At 37.7% G+C, this 22,218-nt stretch overlaps 3 protein-coding genes across 5 annotated transcripts; 1 reads left to right on the plus strand and 2 right to left on the minus strand.

Annotated features, from left to right (window-relative positions):
- Window positions 1–815: 815 nt before the first annotated feature.
- On the minus strand, window positions 816–9,003 carry LOC148848188 (NADH dehydrogenase [ubiquinone] 1 beta subcomplex subunit 8, mitochondrial). 2 transcript variants are annotated; one of them, XM_088951025.1, is made up of 5 exons: window positions 8,823–9,003; window positions 8,604–8,690; window positions 8,399–8,494; window positions 6,961–7,009; window positions 816–1,079 (listed from the first exon to the last, which is right to left on the minus strand). In XM_088951025.1, exons 1-4 carry the CDS (start codon window positions 8,958–8,960, stop codon window positions 6,989–6,991), a joined length of 342 nt encoding a protein of 113 aa, XP_088807151.1. In that variant the 5' UTR covers window positions 8,961–9,003; the 3' UTR covers window positions 816–1,079; window positions 6,961–6,988. The 2 variants fall into 2 exon arrangements, with proteins under 2 accessions (XP_088807151.1, XP_088807150.1); XM_088951024.1 differs by lacking the exon at window positions 6,961–7,009.
- An 822-nt stretch (window positions 9,004–9,825) lies between these two features.
- Window positions 9,826–12,681, plus strand: LOC148848189 (uncharacterized). 2 transcript variants are annotated; one of them, XM_088950244.1, is made up of 6 exons: window positions 9,826–10,352; window positions 10,443–10,530; window positions 10,664–10,954; window positions 11,067–11,244; window positions 11,753–11,834; window positions 12,179–12,681. In XM_088950244.1, exons 1-6 carry the CDS (start codon window positions 10,119–10,121, stop codon window positions 12,374–12,376), a joined length of 1,071 nt encoding a protein of 356 aa, XP_088806370.1. In that variant the 5' UTR covers window positions 9,826–10,118; the 3' UTR covers window positions 12,377–12,681. The 2 variants fall into 2 exon arrangements, with proteins under 2 accessions (XP_088806370.1, XP_088806371.1); XM_088950245.1 differs by having other exon boundaries at window positions 9,832–10,352; window positions 12,071–12,681.
- LOC148848190 (L-lactate dehydrogenase B-like) lies at window positions 12,523–16,488 on the minus strand. Its single transcript, XM_088950246.1, has 2 exons — window positions 15,174–16,488; window positions 12,523–13,102 (listed from the first exon to the last, which is right to left on the minus strand). Exons 1-2 carry the CDS (start codon window positions 15,789–15,791, stop codon window positions 12,659–12,661), a joined length of 1,062 nt encoding a protein of 353 aa, XP_088806372.1. The 5' UTR covers window positions 15,792–16,488; the 3' UTR covers window positions 12,523–12,658.
- Window positions 16,489–22,218: the final 5,730 nt, after the last annotated feature.

Below are 22,218 nucleotides of genomic sequence, written 5' to 3' on the forward strand. Positions count from 1 at the left end.
TTAGATGGGTTGGTTAAATCATAAATGAGAGGGATAAATTATCTGGTGGCATCCACCTCAATTACACAAGTTTCTTTTTATCCATAACTAAAAGGAAAATGCATTAAAGAGAATAGAATAATATATACAAATGTCTAGGGATCGCTACCCCATAAATAAAAGCAATCCATTAATCATGGTTAAAAGCCAAGTTAATTGTCAGATAGGGGATGCCCATGTCGTCTATTACACAACTTGGAAACTGGATAGTTTGGATAAATAAGACATGATTGAAGCTTACACTAAACTCGCACGCCACCCCAAAATTGTGTTCAGGCTAACTAGGTTCGACCTTCCACGCAAAACCCCAATTACCCAAATTAGCTCAGGCTGCTATGTGAATGTGATATATCCCGTGGGTCGTGGTGTTATGCCAGGTCAGACAAGTGATATGTCAATTGACGATAGATAGCAGCACCTGTCATCAAACTAACCTGACACAGTATGACATTTTGTGTATGTCGAGATATTTGCAATGTTGATCGACCGGCCTGAATTATGCTCCCATTAGAAGTCATGTCATCATATCTTCTGCATATGAAATGATGAAACCCATCTAACCAGATGGATCATGGACCCTGCCAGCTGCCAGGCCCCATTTGTCGTAAACTCTGTTTGTCATGGCATGCAATAGTTTTTTCTTTTCTGTTATTTTTTTATCAGGGCCCTAAAGAAAACCACAGACCCATAGCATTCAATAACTTATTCTACATTATGAAAATCAAACATCAAATAGATGCAACAAGACCTCCAATAGATAACAACCCATTCCAACATCATGCTGCAAGTGAGTGCAGCAACAGCCAATATGTGTTCCTTCAATTACTAAAAATGGTATTTCAAATTCAATGACAAGAAATGCATTATTTCCATTTGTTCAAATTGTTCAAACAGAGGAACACAGTAAACAAAAGGAAAAATACATGAGGTGCACTACTGATCTAATAAGTAATAACACTTGGAGAAACAATCAACCAGGCTACCTATGGCTCTCCCCCCAGCTCCACTCGCAGATTGTCATATGGATATACTTTTGGTGTCTGACAAGAAGATGAAAAGAGAAACCACCAACAGCAGAATTAGAAAGCATTAAGTAGCAAGAACCTGCAATTAGAATCTTCACAGCAATGCAACCAAAACAAGTGGTAGCTCCATAACGAGCATAATGCAAAATGCATCTAAACAAAGTGGTAGCTCCATAATAAAGAACAAAGAAACACCAAACAAGTGAAGGTATATCGGTTTTAAGGTAACTACAAAGGGGATAAGCAAGCAGAAAACTAAAGGTGTCTCATCTTAATTTTCTGAGACATGGACAATACAATTCAATCATCTAATGCCACCTAATGTGGATCTTATTTATTACATGGTAGTTTGATTCAATTTGTCCTTAACTTTAGCTGAAATAAAAAACATCTTTTGAGGAAAAAAACAAAATATTCATCTTATAGGCAAGTTAATAAACTTGGTAAGTTCTGTTAGATTCAGCAAAAGGAGAATTGTATTATGGGTTCGTGTTGGGGGGGGCGGGGGGGCGGCTTCATCACCAGGGGGAAGGAGGTATTCAGTTTGCCTATGAGTTGGAATTACAAGAGAAAAAATAAAGAAAGGTGAAGAAGGCACTCTTTTCAATCTGGCTAGAAGATCAGAGTGAGAGCACCATAACTCAACATGTGCTTCAACATTAGCACAATCAGGGACCCATCATCCAATGGGTCCAACCTCAAGGATTAACAAGGTAAAAAATCCGCTTGGGAAAATGATTATTCAACTAAAAATTTATCAATGTTACTTTTCCAACACAAAATAATCAATGTTTAGGAGTTGTATTCTTTTTATTCTGGTATTCATACTTTAAAGAAAGTATTTTATTACAAAAAAAGGAAAGAAATCATCAGCTTGGGCAGATGATTATTCAGCTAAAAATTAACCAATGTTACTTTTCCAACACAAAAAATAATCAATGTTTAGGAGTTCTATTCTTTTTATTATTTGGCCTCATCTTGAAAAGCAAATGATAAAATCAAAGAATGCATTAGGAAGTGATTGCGGTGCACTTGGATCCTACTGAGGAAACAACAGCCATTAAGGATGAGATCATGTTGCTAGCAGAAGGGTTGAGGACCGGCTATTCACTTGGCCTTAAAGGACTAGAAATGGAGCAGTACTCATTTGTGGTAATTAGCTGGTTCAGACTGATATTGAATGGGACTTGGTGCTAAAACATTTCAATATGTAAGCTAGATCATTGGCAGCCAGAACAAAAACCTCAGTCAATTGGATTCCAAGATGAGACAACTCCCTGGAAGATGGATTCGCAAGAGGATAGGAATAATTTCTCAATCTTGAGTAGAAAGGTTGAACTGTATCCTGCTTGGCTTTCATTTGTTTATTAAAGCAGCTTTGATCTTGTTATTCCTATTAAAATAGCTTTGATTTTATTTTTAAAACTGGGGTCCATGTGGTCATTGGCTGCACCAGTCATAATGGGTAAGTATGGTTTCAACCTATTACAGTAAGGTTGAAACAAAGATCAAAAAGGAGGATGTGTCCCATTTTGTTGAAATGACTAAAAGACCAAGCATAGCATGTATGGCCAGATCTCTTGGGATGAGCTATTGTCTCCCAAAATGCCATGAAATAATGTAACCAAACCTCAAAGGAGCAATCTCAATGAATAAATTTGAGCTTTCCCTAAAAGAAAATGAGAATGGAATCCCACCCAGGGGATAACCTCTGTGATTTGAGGACCAAGTACTTTGATCTACTTGCAAAGGAGAAATCTTCAGTTCTTCACTTGTTGAATGCCAGCCCAAAAGATCAGCTAGGAGGTCAGATCCCAATCATTAAAATGGCACTCAAAGCTTGGGCCCAATCACATCCGGAACAGTGTTTTAAAAGCGCAAGGCGCAAAAAAAGCGCAATGGCCAATTTGCGCCTGAGGCGCAAGGCGCAAGGCGAGGCATGCGCCTTTTTAAGAAAGGCACAAAATTACAAAAAAAAAAAGCTAAAAAGTCAAAAAAAAAGTCAGAAAATTCCAAAATAAAATGCCAAAAAAAAATTAAAAAATGCAAAAAATTAAAAAAAAATAAACATAATGTTAATAAAAATATAAACTTAATTTTTAAAATAAATGATTTAAAAAACCTATTATCTAAAATTAAAATACATAAACATAACATTTAAAGTGTATTCAAATGAAAATTTAAAAATTAAAAACATATAAAGCATTTTCAAGCATGTAAAACCCACAATCTCTTTTTTTCCTTAATTTCATTGCTTCAAGTGGTTAATGTGATGTAAAACATATTGCATTCTTGATTTTGAGTCGCCTTTGTAGCACACCCCTTGAGGCAAACCCGAACAAGTCTATGTTAGGGTCTGAAATTCTTATTTCTCATATAAAAAATAATGATTTTACAACTTTCATTGCCTTTTAGGAAGATATTTTATTGCAATGAATGAATGAACAAAATAATGATTTTACAACTTTCATATTTTTTATGTGAGAAATAAGAATTTCAGACCCTAACATAGACTTGTTCGGGCTTGCCTTGAGGGGCGTGGTCGGGGGTCCGGGGGCAGAGCCCCCAACCCAGCCATTAGACTCAAAAAAAAGCAAAAAGCGCAAAATTTTAAAAAGGCGCATGCCTGGGCTGAGGCGCCAGGCGCGCGCCTTTTGAAAGAGGTGCGCCTAGGACCTGGGTGAGGCGCATACCCCAAAATGCGCCTCGCCTATGTGCCTATACGCGCCTGAGGCGTGCCTTTTAAATCAGTGATCTGGAATACATGGACCAAACTCTATTCTCCACTTTCTTAAGGGAATTCACTGATTGACAGCATCCAAAGAGATTATCAGATTTCCATTTGTTGAGCTGGTGTCTAATTGTTCATATTTTCTTTTTTCTCTTTTTTTTGAAACAGGTAAAGTATTGAATTGTATTAAAGTAAAGAGTAGCAGCCCATGTATAATGAGAGCCTGTACAATGGGAATATACAGAGTGTCAACAAAAGAAAGGTCCGGCTTGCAAAAAAGATTTGACTGTTCCTTTCCCTCCAGAGGGCCCAAATGATGGCAGAAGGGAAAGTCCTCCAAATTGATTTACCCTGTTGTTCAAACCCTTAAGAGACCATCCTTGCAAGAGCTGAAGGGCTGAATCAGGTAGGCAAGAATGGACTCCAAAGCAGGAGAAGGTCAAATCCCACAGCTGGGAGGAGAAGCTGCAGTGAATGAACAGATGGTTGGAGGATTCAGGAACTTCATTGCATAGAGGGCAAAGGATGTTCGGTAGGGGCATCCCCCTTCTGAGCAGCCGATCAGTGGTAAGACATTTACCCAACACAGCAGTCCAAACCAGAAAGGAAACCTTAGAAGGGGCATACAAATTCCATATCAAGGCCCGTGGGAAGTCAGTACCCTCACATGGAAGCAAGTTAATGTAGAATGACTGAGGGGAGAACTTTCCTGAGGGGCTCCAAGTAGGGGTGAGCATTATTCGGTTAAAACCGAACCAAAAATTTCAGTTTCAGTTTTTAAGGTTTTTGGTTAATTCGGTTTTTAGGAATTTCAGTTTTTGTTTTAATATATTATTATTATTATTATGAAATTCAGTTTCATAATATATATTATAATAAATATTATATATTATAAGTTATAATATATAATATTTTATGTATATTAATTAAATTCAGTTTTAACCGAAATAACCAAAAACCGAACCAAAAATTTCGGTTTCGGTTATTTCGGTTTATTCAGTTCAGTTTTTAACCAAATACACCGAATGCTCACCCCTAGCTCCAAGCCCAAAATCTTTCATCTTCAGTCTGTAGATTAGGCTAGATGCTTTGAATTAGATTTAACAGCTCAAATAGAGGACCGATTTCCCAATCATTGAGGTTTCTGTCTGAAAGTGGGACTCCAAATAGCCTCCCCATTCACAGAATCAAACAGTCTTCAACCACAGCATCCTTGTCAAGAGCAATCTCGTAAAGAGAAGGAAATCTCTGCTGTAGAGTCTGGTTTCCACACCACCTGTCATGCCAGAATTTGGGCCAATTGCCTTTACCAACATTGCATCTGATACCCCTCAAAAAAACAGGTAGAATAGAGGCTATGTTACTCCATAAAGCACATCCCTTAGGAGATAGACTAGGACCAGAGTCCCAACCAAAATTTCTAAGCTCATATTTGTCTTCAATAACTCCAGAGGCTGTATCTTTCCTTGTTGAACCTCCAGCACCACTTACCCAAAAGGGCCTTATTTACCATTTTGAGATTTCTGATGCCGAGGCCTCCAAGTTTTCTAGGCTGGCACACAAATTTCCAGTTCACCAAGTTGAATTTGAAGGTGTTCCTCCAACCCACCCAAATGAATTCCCTCATTTTCTTCTCTAGGACCTTTGCAACATTTACAGGCATCTGGAATAAAGACAGATAGTAGATAGGGAGTGAAGAAAGAACACTCCAGATTAAGGTGAGCTTATCTCCTTTTGAAAGGTATTTAGGTTTCCATAGAGAAAGTTTCTTATCAAATCTGTCAATAACAGGGTCCCAGATCTTAGAACTGCACCTAGCACCCAGGGGAAGGGCAAGATAGGTGGAGGGTAGTTTCCCTACCTTGCAGCTAACCAAAGTGGGGTCAGGTAGCCCATCTTCAGTCTTTAAGAATGCACTCTTAGAAAGGTTAATCTTGAGACCTGAGACAGCTTAAAACCACCTTAAAATGAAGCCTAGAGAAGTCAACTGATCGGATGAAGAGTCAAGAAAGAAAATGATGTCATCAGCAAACTGTCATAAGGAAAATTGGTCTCTACCCACCCCCACTTTAAAACCTTGGATAAAACCTCCCTCAGCTGCCCAAAGAACAAGCTTGCTTAGGGCCTCCATAACTTTGATGAAAAGAAGAGAGGATAGGGTCTTCATATTTTCTATGTTGCTTATTTGTTGAAACATTCTTTCTCTGATTTGTTCAATTACTAATTTACTGTTGTAAGTCACATTGCTTTTCAATTACTATGACGCTCTGATATATATACCATTACAATATGAAGCTCAACATGTTTCTTTGAATTACATACAAATATATTTTCGTTATCATCTTATGTTAGCGATTTCATGCATCTTATTGTATTACTGTGCACGCTATATAATGCAAAATCCTAGAGATTACTGGATCACCAAGCTATGAAGTACATAATAAAGACACCTAGAAACTAGATTCACCTAATTACCTTGACAGTCATGGAATTTGTTCCACCTACCTAGGCAAATTGGAACATATCAAATCGTGGAAAGGTTTACTATGAAATAGTCTTATTAAAAATCTATACACCCAACTAGGTGTGCAACTTGGGCAGGGTTGGATAGGGAAATTGTTAAATTTTCAAAGGGTCCAAATCCTAACCTGAGCTCAATGTAGTTGAAACTGTTCAAAAATCAGACAAAACGACTTGCAGTCCAGAATACCCTCTTGAGTGTTAAAAACGGTTCAGCTTTCTTTTCTCTTCTTCTACTTAAATCTTTTACAACCACATTGATGTTCTTGTCTGATTTTGCTTTTGTTTCACCCTGGCAGATATCCTCAACTTTGGATGTTCGTCCTGATACTAAAAATGATATATCCCTCCAAGGTAACAATTATAACAACAAACTAGCATTTTTTAATTTTTTTAATCAATAACTGCATAATTTATTAAAGAAATAAAAAGAAAATTTTACAGAGCAAAGATATAAAAAGTGTATGAAATAAAAAGTCAGTGAGAGACAAGATCTCTTATATCTCCGCACAACAAAACCCCTGACCTACAACCAGCCACCATGCTTCAAAAAGCACAAAAAAAAAAAAAACACACACACAAAATTTAACCAAGTTGCATACTTGAGCTGTGGCACAAGGTGCATCAGGTGCACTAGGTGTGTACCTTCTAAAAGGGGCTACGCCTTGGCCTTTTAAATCACTGAATGGTGCATCTGTAGATGGAAGCATGTCAGAATAGTGATGACTTGAAACTAGTGTTTAGAAAACTAGACCAGAGCAGCCGGTTGGGTACAAACTGGCCAAAACCGCTGACTCGGACGGTCAAAGCGGAAAGCCAAAGACCCAGTCTCGGTTTTAGAAAAACGGCCTGTTTTTTGAAATTTTTTAGCACATAAATGCAAACTTCTAAAGACCATAACTTTGTGCTCAGATGTCAAATTGGGATGATCTTTTTTTTTTTTTGAGCAACTTTTTGAGATCTACGTGTTCCCAACTTTTTAACACAAGGTATTAAAATAATACCTTGTTGAATTGACATCTCAAATCTTTCTTTTCTGGATGATTAACTGCAAGAAAGTTTTAGTAAATATTTCAAAATTTGAACTTTCCAATTCTACATGTTCCTCCCATGGTTTTGCTACAAGTACTATACTCAAAAGTGGGGGAAAGGAGATTCCAAACAGGTGGTAAGTTGGTTGTGGTGCAATGATAGAGGATGTGGATCTATAGTTCTCTAAAAAAAGAAATTCAAATGGATAACAAAAGATGTCAAAGTAAAGGTCCAATGGGTTAAGTGGTCTGCTAACTCTATGGCAGATGGTTTAGCCAAGCAAGGGGTGGAGAGGGAGAGTTTGTTCTGGGCACAGTGGTAAAACTTATAGGTTTTCAGGGAGAGACTAATCTGTTTCTCTCAATGTCTGTGTATATTGTACCTCTTGTGTCTATCTTTTTAATCTTTAATATAAATCTTGTTGTTATTGATCAAGAAAAAAAAGTGAGGAAAAGGAAAATTTACAGAAAGAAGATAGCAGATGGATGTGTTCCATGCATTTTTTACAAGGACAATCCAAGTTATGATCTAATCGAACCTTGTGATTTGATTCAAACACAACACAAAACTAGGATCACATATGGACCCACATATCTATATGTATGATACAAGGAATTCCTCTCCCCCACCCCCCGGCAACCAAAAGAAAGGTCATCTCCCATCTCCTCTATGGCAAAATTGGATAAAGAACATTAGGGGCCTTGGTGTTGTAGGTCTGTTTTCTCACACAATAACCATACCGATTCAATATTCTGTTACGAATGTTAATCAGAAAAATAAAACTTCAAGTCATGCTTGAATTTGGTCATACTAATTAGATAAGTCTGATAGGACGGTATGTCTTTCTAATTGATGGCTCCACTCATAGTGAGTGACATGTTAACAGATGAACAAGTAATAAGGTACACACTTCCCGCATCCACACAAGTAATAAGGTACAACAAATAAGAAAATGAATAGGGTAATAATTTCTGTTACAACCTACGGTTTTTAAACCAAAAATAAAAGATATTAGCAAGTTCACAGTATAGAGCATGGATTTGCAACTTACGAATGGTATCTTGGAGGCCTTGTCATTCCAGACAGCTAATAGCCCGAGAGACGCAAAGAACCCCAACCCTCCACACAACCAAGCCAATGCTTCATACTAGAAATGTAACCAACAATCAGCACTTAATTCGAAAAACAAACAAATTCAATTCCCATACACACACACACACAAAAAAAAAAAAACAATTCAAGGCAGGGGGCTGTACCTTTCCAACTGTATCTGCGATCCGGTCCAAACAGGGTTCCGGAAATGGAGTCCCGTTGTCCCAAACCAGCTCATCGTTTACGGGGAGCTAAAATACAAAGTAGAAATTGATGGAAGTTTAGGGTTTACTAAATCAAGAGAAGAGAGCCATAAGCCTATAACAGTCTAACTTTCGTTTCCCTATAGTTCTAGGGCTTAATAAATGAGTTTTTTCTGATACCGGTTTTTCAGGGACAATGTGTTTGCCAACGGGGAGACCCATGCCGGAGCGGAGGCGAAGAGAGGAAGCGACGGATCGACCAACAACGCCGTTGCCGCCCATGATTCGAGACGCTACATTGCTCAATCTTCCTGACATCTTCGATCAGCGCGCGAGCTTTTCCAATTTCCACCAAAAGGACGAAAACCAGAGTCGTCTTGTTTCGCCATATTGTGGTTTTCGAATGGGCCAGTCTTCCATTTCTGGGCCAACACACACCACATCATCTCCTTACTGATGGGCCTCTATATCATATGATGACTTGGCCCATTATGGCCCCTTATATTGGGCCACTCTTTTCGGAGTTCGGATCGATGCCAACAACATCCCAATCAGCGATTGCAGCGGTAGATGTTCCCAATGTGAGGCTACAGTCGCTCGTGCGTAAAGAATTAATAGCGTTTTGTTGGTAATAAAACATATTTAGTCTCGCGGAAAATAAATAAATCCACATTCCTATTTTGTTATTATGGAGTTTCACATAAAAGAACGATTTCCCAGCAATTTATAATACTTTTCTCATATTTAGATAAATTACTTATCCATGCAAGCTAAAACCACTGAAATATAATGGGATAATTTGTCTCTTCAATAATTTTACTTTTTTGAATATATCAGTCATTATACATCTTTACTTAGTAAATAAAAGAATACTGAGAAATATTTTTATCTAAATAAATGTTTTTTTTAAACAATTGGCCGAATAAAATGCATTTACCCAAATAAATCATTTGTGGAGATGCAAACGAAACCTAAGACTCCATGAGAATTCATGGCAATGCAATGTTCAAGGGATTGGGCCTTAAATGGGCTCAACATTTTACAAGTTGGGTAACTAAGTCTGGTGCTACAGGTGTAATAAAGAGCACAAGAACGGGAGATATAATTTCCTGCCAACAAAAATAAACTCTATTGATGCCAATTTCTTGATTGCATATTATATTTTGTATTATTTATTCTTATTGAATAATATTTGGTTGGGTATCCTCTGGGCGCTGGTTTAGGTGCGGTGACACTTGTTGGCAACAAATAGACAATCGAAGACCCGATCACACAGAGTCTATATTCTGAATTTCTGATATTTTGTTGTGATCTGATCACCTGATTCACCTCCTCCCCGTCAATCCAAGACCAAGACAAGAAAACCGAAAGGATACTCAAGAAAATTAATGCATTCAGCAAGATTATATATCTACTGTTTCTTCCGCATTCAGCAGTACAAGTTCAGGTTGCTTCAGTCTATACGAGCCATCAGCCATGAGCGTCTGGGAAGGTGCTAAGTCCGCTGCCGATGCTTCTACATGTTCAGCGGAGACGTTCGGAGTGAAACACGACGGATGGGTTAGCACAGGCACATGGAGCCCGGAGACTTTCCACACCCTATCTTCTCCTCCCCCTGTTTGCAGCCCTGTGTACCTGGGGTCGTCCTCTGTTACTTCGAAGCATCACTTGTTTCAGGTTCCCATTGAGTCTTCACCCCAAACGAATCAGGTAATGATTCAAGAACCATTGATTCAGATGCTTAAGTCCACCACTCGTGTTCTCCCATTTTCATATTTATGGTGTTTCGTTGCATTCCAGTGGTTTAGTGTTCTCTCGGATGAGGATCAGAAACCGCCATCCAAAGAAGAGACCGAGAGCGTGAACAACTATCGTTTGCCTTCCAAAGGTTTTTCTTTAATATTCATCCACTTAAATTCCATTTGTGTTAAAATTACTTTTGTTTTTTTTATTTCTTTCCTGCCAATATCTCTTTGGGATTTTTCTATGAATCCTTCATCTCTTTTCCATTTTTGTGTTAGTTGGTGAACATGCTAAGCAAGAATGCTGTCCAAGAAACAAACCGAATCAAAAGGCCAAGTCAGTTCGGACATATAGAAGGCTAATTCTATGCGAGCCCAGCACGATTAGTGTGTCAGCCAGCAGCGAACCCATCAACTGCAGCACTCATCAGGAGATGCACAGAGTCAGCAGTAACCAACCCATCAATTACAGCACCTACCAATCGCAGCATAGCAACAAGGAAAGAAAAGAGAATCAAGGCCACAAGAATTCAATCGGAGAGGCTCCCTCTGTATCCAATTTATCCCTCGGTTTGTACTCTGCATCGTGTTTATACAAAATAGTTATGATCTGTTTTGAATTCTTTTAGTTTGTCCATGAATGTATGTAGGTCATATTTGAATTTGGATGTTGATTATACAGATATATCCGTCATCACATGTGGGGCATCTAATGTGGATAGACTAAACGGGAACCATGGGCCTACAGCTGAACTGGGTAAAAGACATTTCCATGAGTTCATATCTGGAATCAAGAGGAACAAAATTGAAGCCAAACTCGATGAGTGGAAGACTGCCAAATCAAACAAACTCATGGACAAGTATGGAATCTTCTCCTTAATTCAAACCCACAAGCAGATAGAGATATATGTGTCTCAGATTTGGTTAACTTTCTGATGCTTCATTTGGTCAGCATAATTTTTATTTGGGTATCAGGTGGGTAGGTGAATTAGTTATAGGCATGAGAATGATGAGAAAAGCAGTGTGCATATTATAGACCTCTGTTACAATAGCTGGAATGCCCAAAAGTAGAACCAGTAATGGTTAGAAAAGGTACCTAACCTGGAAAGTTCTAGCAAACCTGGGGACTGTAAATAGAATTGACCTGTCCAGGCTTGCCTTCCTGTTGAACATGGATGATCGGGGAAATGGGGAGAGCTTGGTAAGAAAATTCTAATTAGTAGATACCTTACAGTACTGGTTGGTCCCCTTTCCGGTTCAACAGCTGACCCTTTAAAGTTAAACAGTAATACAAATATGGGCAGTTACATAACAAGGAATGGAACTTTACATTACTAGACACTTGACATCTCCATTTCTTATGTACAGACTGAGAAGGAAGGAAGCTTTAATAAATTTATGGGAGATCAAGAAGACAGCAAGAGTTGGCATGGAAATGACTGAAGTCGAGGTAACCTTTATTGCCAATTTTGCTGTTACTACTAGATTCAGTATAGTAAAGGTGGAACTGAACTTTGGTTTCAGACCATAGATGTTATTTCTGTAATCCATATTCTTGTGGTCATCAACTGGATCATTCAAATGTTCTACCACCATTAAGAAAGGAGAATCTTTGGTGGAAGGATGACTAAATATTCTTTCTGTAGGGTAATTGGGCATTTCAATGATTCAGATTGGTGGTTACAGGGAGTGCGGATGCAGTAACTTGGTTCTCACTGCTAAAAATCAACGGCAAAGTCAACTAGGCTGTACGATAGGTAGAATTGAAAATTGCAAGGTATGTTATTTAAACAGGCGAAGTTGGAGAAGAAACGACTGAAAGCCCTGGAGAAGATGCAGAAGGAAATTAAAAGTATACAGAGAAAGGCCAACGAAGAAAAGGTGAAGCAGCAACAAGCCACTGCAAGAAAGATATCGGATGTGTCCAAGATGGCAGAGAAAAAAAGAGAGACTGGTAAGCTTCAGAGGTTGAAGGCATTGATCCATTGGTAGTGCATTTCGACATGCAAAACTTGCAAATATGCATTGCTTATTAAGTTTTAGATTCAAACAGCTCGAAAGACCTGAAGGGATTGATTGGATGGGAAATTTTTGTTGTGTATATGTCAGGCACTGCATAAATCAACCAACTTATGACCTTGCTTGGATACTTAATTTTCCTTCATGAAAATGAAATGGAAGTTCTCTCTTACAAGCACAAGACATCCACTTGAAAGTAGGAAAGCAGACTGTAGTAGACTCTCGAAAATTGAAGAAAAACAATAGTATATATTACTACAAACCAAGCTGATTTTGGACCTCCAAAAGTGTCTTTGCTGAATCACGGAGCTGTTGTTCCTCCTCCTCCGTCAGGTGCACGTTGGTCACGCCCAGGACACCACCCCTTCCAAGCTGAGCTGGTAAGCTCAAGAACACCTCCCCACCATCAATCCCGTAGAAGCCTTTGGCAAGGACAGAGACGGGGTGGATCCTTCTTTGGTTCCTCAATACAGATCGAGCAAGGTTAGCAACTGAATACCCAATTGCCCAAGAAGTGTAACCCTTGAGACGTATCACCTCATACGCACTCTCTATAACTGTCTTGTGGATCTTCTCTAGCGTTTCCTTCTCATATGCAATCTGTTGCTTCTCAAGAAAGCTCAGTACCGGCACTCCTCCTACACTTATGCTCGACCATAGTGCCACCGAGCTATCACCATGCTCCCCAACAATATATGCCTAACAAGAAGATGCGTTAGGGAAAAGAATAATTCACCGAATGAGAGACAATACAGTGAAACAAAGCCAACACTAAGAACTTCAAGGGTAAGAGACAATAGAAGCTTCACCCAAAGAGTAAGAGACAATACAATGACTAAACTTTTCCAAATTATATTACAACTTTAAATTGCTGATGTTAATAAAAGAATATCTCAACATAAGTTGGGGGCTTGGGGCATAGAGAATCTGAATACATCTGTTGAGACCACGGGCAGAGCACTTTCTTGCCAACCCCAATAAAACATGAACACATTAATTTTTTTTTTTAATTTAAAAGTACGTAATGATCTCTCTCTACCGATGATGTGTCTTTGTTTTGTTGGGAGTTGCAAAGAAAATCATATTGGCGCCCCACATGAACATCTCAGCGTGCATTGAAAACATCTCCTGTACTTAATGGCGAGATGTTCCCAGTACATGGGTTAGAGGTGCTGTGGGGCGCTTGTCGGATGCCCTCTGTGGGGTGCCAATCTGATCTGGTTGCAAAGAAATGCAACCGTGAAAAAATGCACTTGCCTTCTGTGGAACAAGGTAGTAAAAAAAAAGGAAAGGATTCTAGATCTGCTACCCACACTATCCACAAGAGACTATATCTGTGCAAGTGCAACCGTGAATGACAACACACCAGTACAATAGATGTCTTCCATGTGCGGCAACAATTTCTTATGGGTGGGTGTGTGTAGCAGATCCAAGCCCAGTGAAAAAATGGTCCCCTGATCAAACGGGACAGAAGTTCTCTGTTTCTTATTAGCTGAACCAAGCCCAGTGACAGTTTGGATTGGACTTTTATCAAAAATTGAATGGGCCCAGACTGAAAGCCCGACCCAAAACGGTGTAAAATCTAAAAATACTAGTTGGAGAGTGGAGACAAGGGGGGATGTTCCCAATGTATGGGGGATGTGCAGTGGAGTGCATATGAGGCGCACTCAGTCAAGATCTGCTTCTCACTGGGCGCACCTTACATCGACACATCGGGAACATCACTGTATTTCTATTTAATATTTATGGGGAAATGTCGGTGTGAAAAGCACTGTGTGAAGAGCGTATCCAAACTAACAAATCATGACTTCATGAGGCCCATTTATACAGTCCACAGTCCACATCAGACCTGTACCTAATCTTGTAATCTTGTATTGGAGTTTCTTTCCCATATTGATTGGTTAATAGCACTAAACAAAGGACAATGGGCCCAACCCAATAAAAGGATGGGAGTAAGAATTGAAGTGCAGGGGCCCAATCAGTTTGATTTCTAATTTGTCCATCCACGCATGTCACTAGCTATAGGCTATAACTATGGCCTGTGTTTACAAAAAAAAAAGGCAATAGCTATGTGATTGTTTATTGTAGTGTCAAAAGCTAAATTAACTTATCACGCAGTTATCAAAAATAAAATAAAACTAATCACGCACGTGGTACGTACAAGCACTTCCAACTAATATAAACAAGCACCCAAGGCCCAAAACAAAGACAAACCACATTCTTTTTTTTTTTTTTTCTCTCTTCAAACCACTGCTCAGTGGCACAAAGTCGTCACGTTGAAAGATGACGATTTAAGAAGCACCGGACCATTCGGCGAGAAAAGTTTGGCTGTTTGGACAAAAAAATATTGTTTCTAATTACATTTTCACCGCACACCTATACTAACGCTAACGTATCCCACACATTATTACGGACTCGTCTTCCAGGTCTCTTTGTTCATTGTTATATGAGTACGGTGTACCTCCGTTTATTCTTGAACTTCCAAAGCTCTAATTTAAAGTCTAAAGTCTGCAAAAAGTGGTGACGTGCGTGCCAAGCCAAACGCGGCATCTAATTTACCGGCGCTCGGTTTCAGACAACCTGGACCTCGTCAGTCCGTCACGCCTAAATGCGTAGTGGATGTCCTTGTAATATAATTCTAAGCAACCAATCAAGAGTCCAGGAATAAATGGGGATGCCCCCCACCATATCATCGGATGATCAATCGAAGATCGACCTTTAATTATCGAGCATCTATTTTAATAATTAATTATTTACTAAAAAAAGTTACCTGAACATCCTGAGCGTTCACGTCCAGATGATCCGCAATGAGAAATCGGAACCTCGACGAGTCAAGATTCGTCCCCGATCCAATCACCCGGTTAGAAGGAAAACCAGAGAGCTTCCAGGCGACATATGTCAAAATATCCACCGGATTGGAAACTATCATCAATATCGAATCTGGCGAGTGCTGTGCTAGCGGTTGTATTATATTCCGGAAGAGATCCACGTTCCGGTGAAGTAGACCTAGCCTCGACTCACCGGGGTTCTGACGCGCTCCCGCCGTCACGATGCAGAGGTCCGATCCAGCAGTAACGCCGTAGTCTACCGAGGCGACGATTTTGGTACGTGGCAAGAAGGCAGCGGCGTGCTGGAGATCGAGCATCTCACCACGGAGTTTGTCGGGCTTGGCGTCGACGAGGGCGAGTTCGTCGGCAAGATCCTGGGTTAGGATGGTCTGAGCAATGGCCATGCCAACGTTGCCGGTACCGACGACGGTGATCTTTATGTGACGCTTGGTGGGAGATGGGGGCTCCGTTCGATGGATGGGCTTGAAGAAGGTCTGGGCTATGTCAAGGCCTAGATCTTGGGTTAAGAACCCAGTTGAAGGACTTTTCTCCATGGACATCGAACAGTAGAACTGGAACTGCTCGGAGTCTGGAGTCTGGTCTGGTTGGATGGATCTTCTCCACTCTTGACGGGGTAAATATTTTAGAAGGTCATCGGGGTCGTTGTCCTCGACGAACGAAGGACCTTGGTTCGAGGAAGGATCCAGTGTTTTAAACAAACAAAATTCATCAATGATCGACTTGATGGGATGGGGTCATCATGAAAATCAGAGAGAGGTGATTGATTAGAGTCTTGGTAATGCCTGATGTATCCAAAGTTACTTAAATCTGTTTGGGCCAGCTGGTTCAGAAGATCACCAAACAGCTATCGAAAGGTTCACCCGTTTGAACCCGCTGTAAATGCTACACAACGTGGGGTAGCCCATACCAGTCATGAATACGAGACTTTTTTTCTTGCAAGTGCTACACAACGTGTGGTAGCCCATCCCCCAATCCAGGTGCATCCGCTACAGAGCCAGTGACCATACCAATCAGCCGATTGGCACCTTGCAAATATGAGATTGTGCGACTGTGGGTCAAATGCTTTGGTCCTACGGCCAGTAATCCTTTCCTTTTCTTTTTTCTAATATACAGGAAATAGATTAATGAAGTCAAATCCAGCTAATCCTTTCTCAAGTTATATATAGCCACCCTGTGTTGCTGTATTGATTAGGTGGAGGTGGCTGTAACCCCTTGCCGCAAAGAACAAAAGCAACTTTTATAGTTAACAAGGTTTAGAACATAGTTTGCTTAAGGATTGAGAGATGAGGTTTATAGCTTGAGGTGAGGTGTATAGGTCAAGGTTTTTAAAATCGAACCGGTTAGGGTCCACTTCTCGGGTCAAACAATCTGACCGTTTGAATCGAATGGATAGTCTGTTTTGGCAAAAAAATTAAAAATAAAAATAAAAATGGCTAAAACCATTAAACAGTTTGATCGCCTAGGTCAGCGGTTTGTTAACCAAATCAATGGTTTTTGGCAAAATAACAGTTATGGGTTAAAATGGAACCGGTCACCTGATTAGTTCCTAGTTTTTTCAATCCGACCATCTAGTCCGGTCTGATTTTGAAAACTATGGTATAGGTTTTGCTTTTATATGAGGCTAAGCCTTTATTAGAAAGAAGCACAAATCTGATTCAAAGGTATGAGGCATACAAAGGCATAAGCAACATTTAAAATTTCAATACGATATGTTCGATACAAGGCGTACTGTATCGTATCTTTCAAAAACTGATACAGGATACGCATGGAAATCGGACATTTTGTCTTTTTTCATGTGTATCGGGGGTGTATCGGGGGCGTATTGACGAAAAAGATACGACCAAAAACTAAAAACAAAAATTAAAGAGGGAAAGCAAGCTTCTTTCCCCCAAAATAAGCCTTCTTTCACCCCCAAATGACTACAAAACTCCAAACTTCATTCCTAGAGTGCTAGATTTGTAAAAGTTTGCAAGAAACAAGTGTGAATTGTTAATTTTTTAAAACATTTTTCAAATTTTGAAAAAATATGAAAAAAATAGGTAATTATTTTTTAAATTTTTTATAATATCTTGTGGATTTTTTTTCTTGAATGTTTAAATTTATGTTGATCTACATTTCTTACATTCAAAATCACAATTTTTTTGTGCTATCAGTAAATTTCATGAAGATATTTAGGGAAAATATAAATTAACAAAAAATTTGAAAATGTAAGTTTGTTCTTTGCCTATAAAGACTAAATATGTTTTAGATCTATGGATTTATCTATCATATCCATAGAGCAATTGAAATTTCTTCTTTAATAATTATTTTTTTTATATTTTTAGAATTAAAAAAATAAATAATAATTAATTATATTTTATCATTTGATGACAATAATTGAATATATTATAATTCTATGGATGATCTATCATATCCATAGACCGATTGAAATTTCTTCTTTAATAATTATTTTTTATTCGTTTAGAATTAAAAAATAAATAATTAATTATATTTTATCATTTGATCACAAAACAATTCTATGGATGATCTATCAATCATATCCACAAAACAATTGAAATTTCTTCTTTAATAACTATTTTTTGAATATATTATATAATGTTTATTTATTTTTTATAATTTTTGGAAATGAATAATAGATAATAATTATTAATTATATTTTCACATAGAAGTTGTGCCAATGCATGTTTTATGGTTGGATAGGAGAGTTGGGTTTTTCTCATCCCATAAAACATTAAAACTTAAGAATTATAATTTATAAATTATAGTTAAGCATAAGATTTTTTAATGAAATTATAATTAGCTATAATATATTTCTTCATAAAACCATTAAAATATATTAATTTAATGTATATACACCTCATTGAGGTCTTATATTTAGTGTTGTTGATGTATTTTTGTGATTTATTAAAGTATTTATAGTATTTCCAAGCATATCTATGTGTATCTTAGTTTTTTCTCCGATATGCATGCGTATCCAAGGTGTATTCCGATACGTCTCTTAAAATTACCTTTCCGATAATTTGAACCTTGAGCATAAGCCTCAAAAACCAATGATTATTAAATTATTTAATGCAAAATATATAGTATATGTTTTCTTTAAATTTTATTAAAATATATGAGAGGGCTGGGGAACTTTGTTAGTTATGGGCCAAATAAAAAGAGTAAAATGAAGGGTAAAAGACTTAAACCTCCCTTAAGTTCATATTAAATACTAAGACCTCCCTTATCTTTTTAAAATGGGCTAATACCTCTTTTGTGACACATTTGTTCGATCGAATAATTCAAAAGACAAATATGCCCTGACGGGTTTAGAAGTTTAATGTTGGACAAATTTGTCCGAATAATGTACCTTTAAAGGATGCAAACTGCTTCGAATTTTTAATGCTCTTTGACAGATAAGAGCAAGCTGAATGCACAATCCGAGTTATTCATCGATATCGTCCATGACAAGACCAACACTCTATACCTTTAAAGGGGGCCTTGTTTTTTGGATTTTGAAAGGGGAAAGTTGGTCAAAGTGAATCCCATTAACCAAGAAACCCATATTCTTTTCTCATATTTATGTAGGGACTAGGGAAAGTTTATTTTCCTATGCATCACTTACCCGAGTAAATGTTAACTTTTCCACCTGGGGAAAAGTTGCCAACACTTGGATGGGACAAAAATGCCCCTTTTGATAATGGATTTACCTTGGAAATTAAAAAAAAATGGGTAAATGCACTTACTGTGTAAGTGTTTCCCAAGAAACACTTGCTCGGGTAAATGCATTTACCAAGGTAAATAATTTATTGAAAAGCGAAAGGGGCCTTAATTTCTCTTAGGGTTTTAGAAGATTCAATGCAATAATGGCCACAAAGAAACTTCAACATTCTTTCCTTATTTTTAGTCAAATTAAGTGGGGTTTTCTTATTATTTTATACTTTTGGGTGATCTAATATCCAGTATTTGTTATTTTCTCTATTTTCTCCACAAGAAAAATACTCTACAACGTTTTCATCTCTCATTTCTCTTCTTAATGGATTTCTTTTCTTTTTATTGGTTCTTTTTGCATAGATAAATTCAATTGAGTAGTGTTCCTTTTTTCCTAAACTGGTAACTAGAAATCTAGTATCAATTATATTGTTGATTCATTATGATCCCGTTCCTAAAAGAAATATTGATGAAGGGAATTTTTAATAATATAAAATATTATGATGGATCATTTGAACAATTTGAAAAATTTGTATCTCAAAATTTGAAATATAAAAGGTTTATGAGTGCTAGTTGATTAGTTATAATTATTTGGTTGAATGCTAAAATCATATAACTCATTGCTTATAAATTTCAATTTTATGGATATTTGTACCTTTTATATCATTCTATCTTGGTTTATCACATGTTCTTTCTACCATTTATTTATTTATTTCACGCTATATCATTTATAAACTTCAATTAATATCCTCATTTAATTTTTGAGGCTTATGCGTCGTCGTACTTTAAGGCTTATGTCTGTAAGCTCCAAAAAGCTCATGGCCGGTTCAAAGAAATGGAGTCGCCACCCATTTTTTAGAGGAAATGGGCTCTCATTTTCAAATATGAAAAATCGATTTACTTGCTTTGATAATAACTTCATTCTCCGTGGGAATGGCACCAAATAAAAAGATTCTAAATCCGGAAGGATTGAGAGAGGGAATGTGTTAAGCACCCCTCTCCAAGCTACTATAGAAACTGAATACGAGAGTTGTTCAAGCTCGATTTCTAACGAAGAAAAATAGAAATGGTTGCTTGAATTTCTTAAATTTGGAGGAAATGCTTTCAACTTCTCCTAAGACTAATTTTGAGGTGATGTTATTGAGTCTTATGTATTGATTTCCCTAAGACCCTCGCCTCTCTGCCTCTATTCTCAGTCAAGAAGAAATTGTAAACGATGGTTCTTCAACATTTCAAAACTTTAAGCAATCCAAAAAATCTAAGAAAAAAAACATATTACGAAATCAAGTTTAAAAGTTAAAATGAAAGACTTACCTTTCGTATGTATTTTGTCAAAAGTTTTCTAGCAGCTAGGGATGAAATAGGATGAAGCTTAAATGGCTTCTTGAGCTAGGGAGTGCTTCTGGTTGCAATAACTTCCACTTGAAAATGGAGGAGGTGAGCTTGGAATTTGAGGTTTAAAGTACCTCTGAATTTTAGGTGAATAGAAGACAGTATATGGGTTGGGAGAAAACTCTCTTCTCTTTTTTCCATCATCCTTTCTAGCTCTCGTTCCCTGTCCCCCCCTCTCCCCCCCCCCTCTCTCTCTCTAGGGCCTCCCTTTGAGCTTGAGTTGGATCAGTATTTATAGAGAAATAAAAAACTGAAATTTGTCCAAGGCTTGGGCTTCAAGAAAGTTTTTTCACAAAAATAAGTAAGGATTTTTAAAGAAAAAGGTGCTTAGTCAAGATTTCTTCTTTGGTGAAATGTTTTATTTGATTTGGGGGTGGTTTTCATGGGTTTCCTGTGTCCAATGGGAGCTTGAGACGTGCCTGTCATGCCAGTGTCATATTTGGAGCTGTTAGCGGTAAAAAATGTAAATTTGATTAACTTTTAAATGTGATTTTGTCTTTTCTTAGCTTTAAGTGAGGATATCTTTAGGTTTTGGGGCTTTTTTTGGTTTATTAGGCTCAATTTTACTGGTCCAAGTGTTTGAATAGGTCGAGAATGGGTTTGACATCGGCCATCACTCTTTTGAAGTTTCAAATTGAGACAAATGAGATGGCGATTCAATCTGGCACATCAAAATGGCACCTTCCTACTTTAACGGTGAAATAGGTGAATTAGGACGTGAAATTTGACGTGCTATGGTTTTTTTGGGTCTTTGAACACAGTGGTGAGGCATGATTGGTCAAATAGGGTCGGGATGATGAAGATCTATGGTTGACAAGTTCAGATCAATGGGATTTACTAAAATAGAATATTTATTTGATGAAGTATAATTTTGTGATGGAATTTAGTGGATAGGCATGAATTAAGGTGAGGAATCAAGTGGATGGTTCTGATGTGAGAAAGAAATGGTTAATTTAGGTTTTCTAAATCTAGTTGTGTATGGCCATCAGAATGAAATTTTGGCGCTTTCAAATTTGATCGTTGTAGACTTGCATTGGGATTCGTTAGTTGATTGTGTCCTCATGATCTTGAGGAAATGGATATGTTGGATCAGGGTTGTTAGAAAGAAAGTTGGCATGATGAATGGTGGATGCATGACTAATTTATAGTTTCCTAAGCCTGTAGGCCATATTTGATTGGACGCCGATATTAATCTCGAGGTTTTCATTTGTCCTGTTGATTGTGTCCAAAAAGAAATTTTTGACTTTGTGAAGTCTCAATTTGATCTAGTTGTGATTACAAGTTTTGACGTCTAAAAGAAGGGTACAAAAATGTACGACAAAAGGGCTAAGAAAAAATTGGGTGCTCACAATGTTTCATCATTTTTGGGCCATTACACCTCAACCATGCCTTTAACCTTTTAAAACCATGGTCCAAAGCTATTAATGGGTCGGGTATATTTGACAAAACCAAATCAACCAAATCGATTGTCTTAATTAATAATTGAGTTGGTACTAGTTCTTCATGTTCCAAATCAATTAAAACCCAAACCAATTATATAGATAATAATATATAGGGTAAAACACTTAAAACTCCCTTATTGAATTTCCACATAAATAATAAAACATTCCCTCTATTTTCAAATTGGACTAAGACCTCTCCTGGTTGTCTTGTCTTGACTTGACCCACCCAACAACTTTTTCGACGAATATTTCAAAGAGCTTGGAATAAAAAGAAGGTTAGAGTAGAGAATTGATAAAGAATAAAAGGAAGATTTATTGAACTTTAAACCCTATAAACACAATCAAGCATGGGATTTTCCTTTGGGAGGTTTTAATATGGAACAAGATTTCTAGGGGTGTCACTTAGTTTTGATCCAAAAGAAGCCATTACCCATTTGCAATG

The sequence above is a fragment of the Nelumbo lutea genome, chromosome 6 (genome assembly GCF_056320005.1).
Source record: "Nelumbo lutea isolate HS-2025 chromosome 6, American lotus-T2T, whole genome shotgun sequence".
NCBI classification, from domain to species: Eukaryota; Viridiplantae; Streptophyta; class Magnoliopsida; order Proteales; family Nelumbonaceae; genus Nelumbo; species Nelumbo lutea.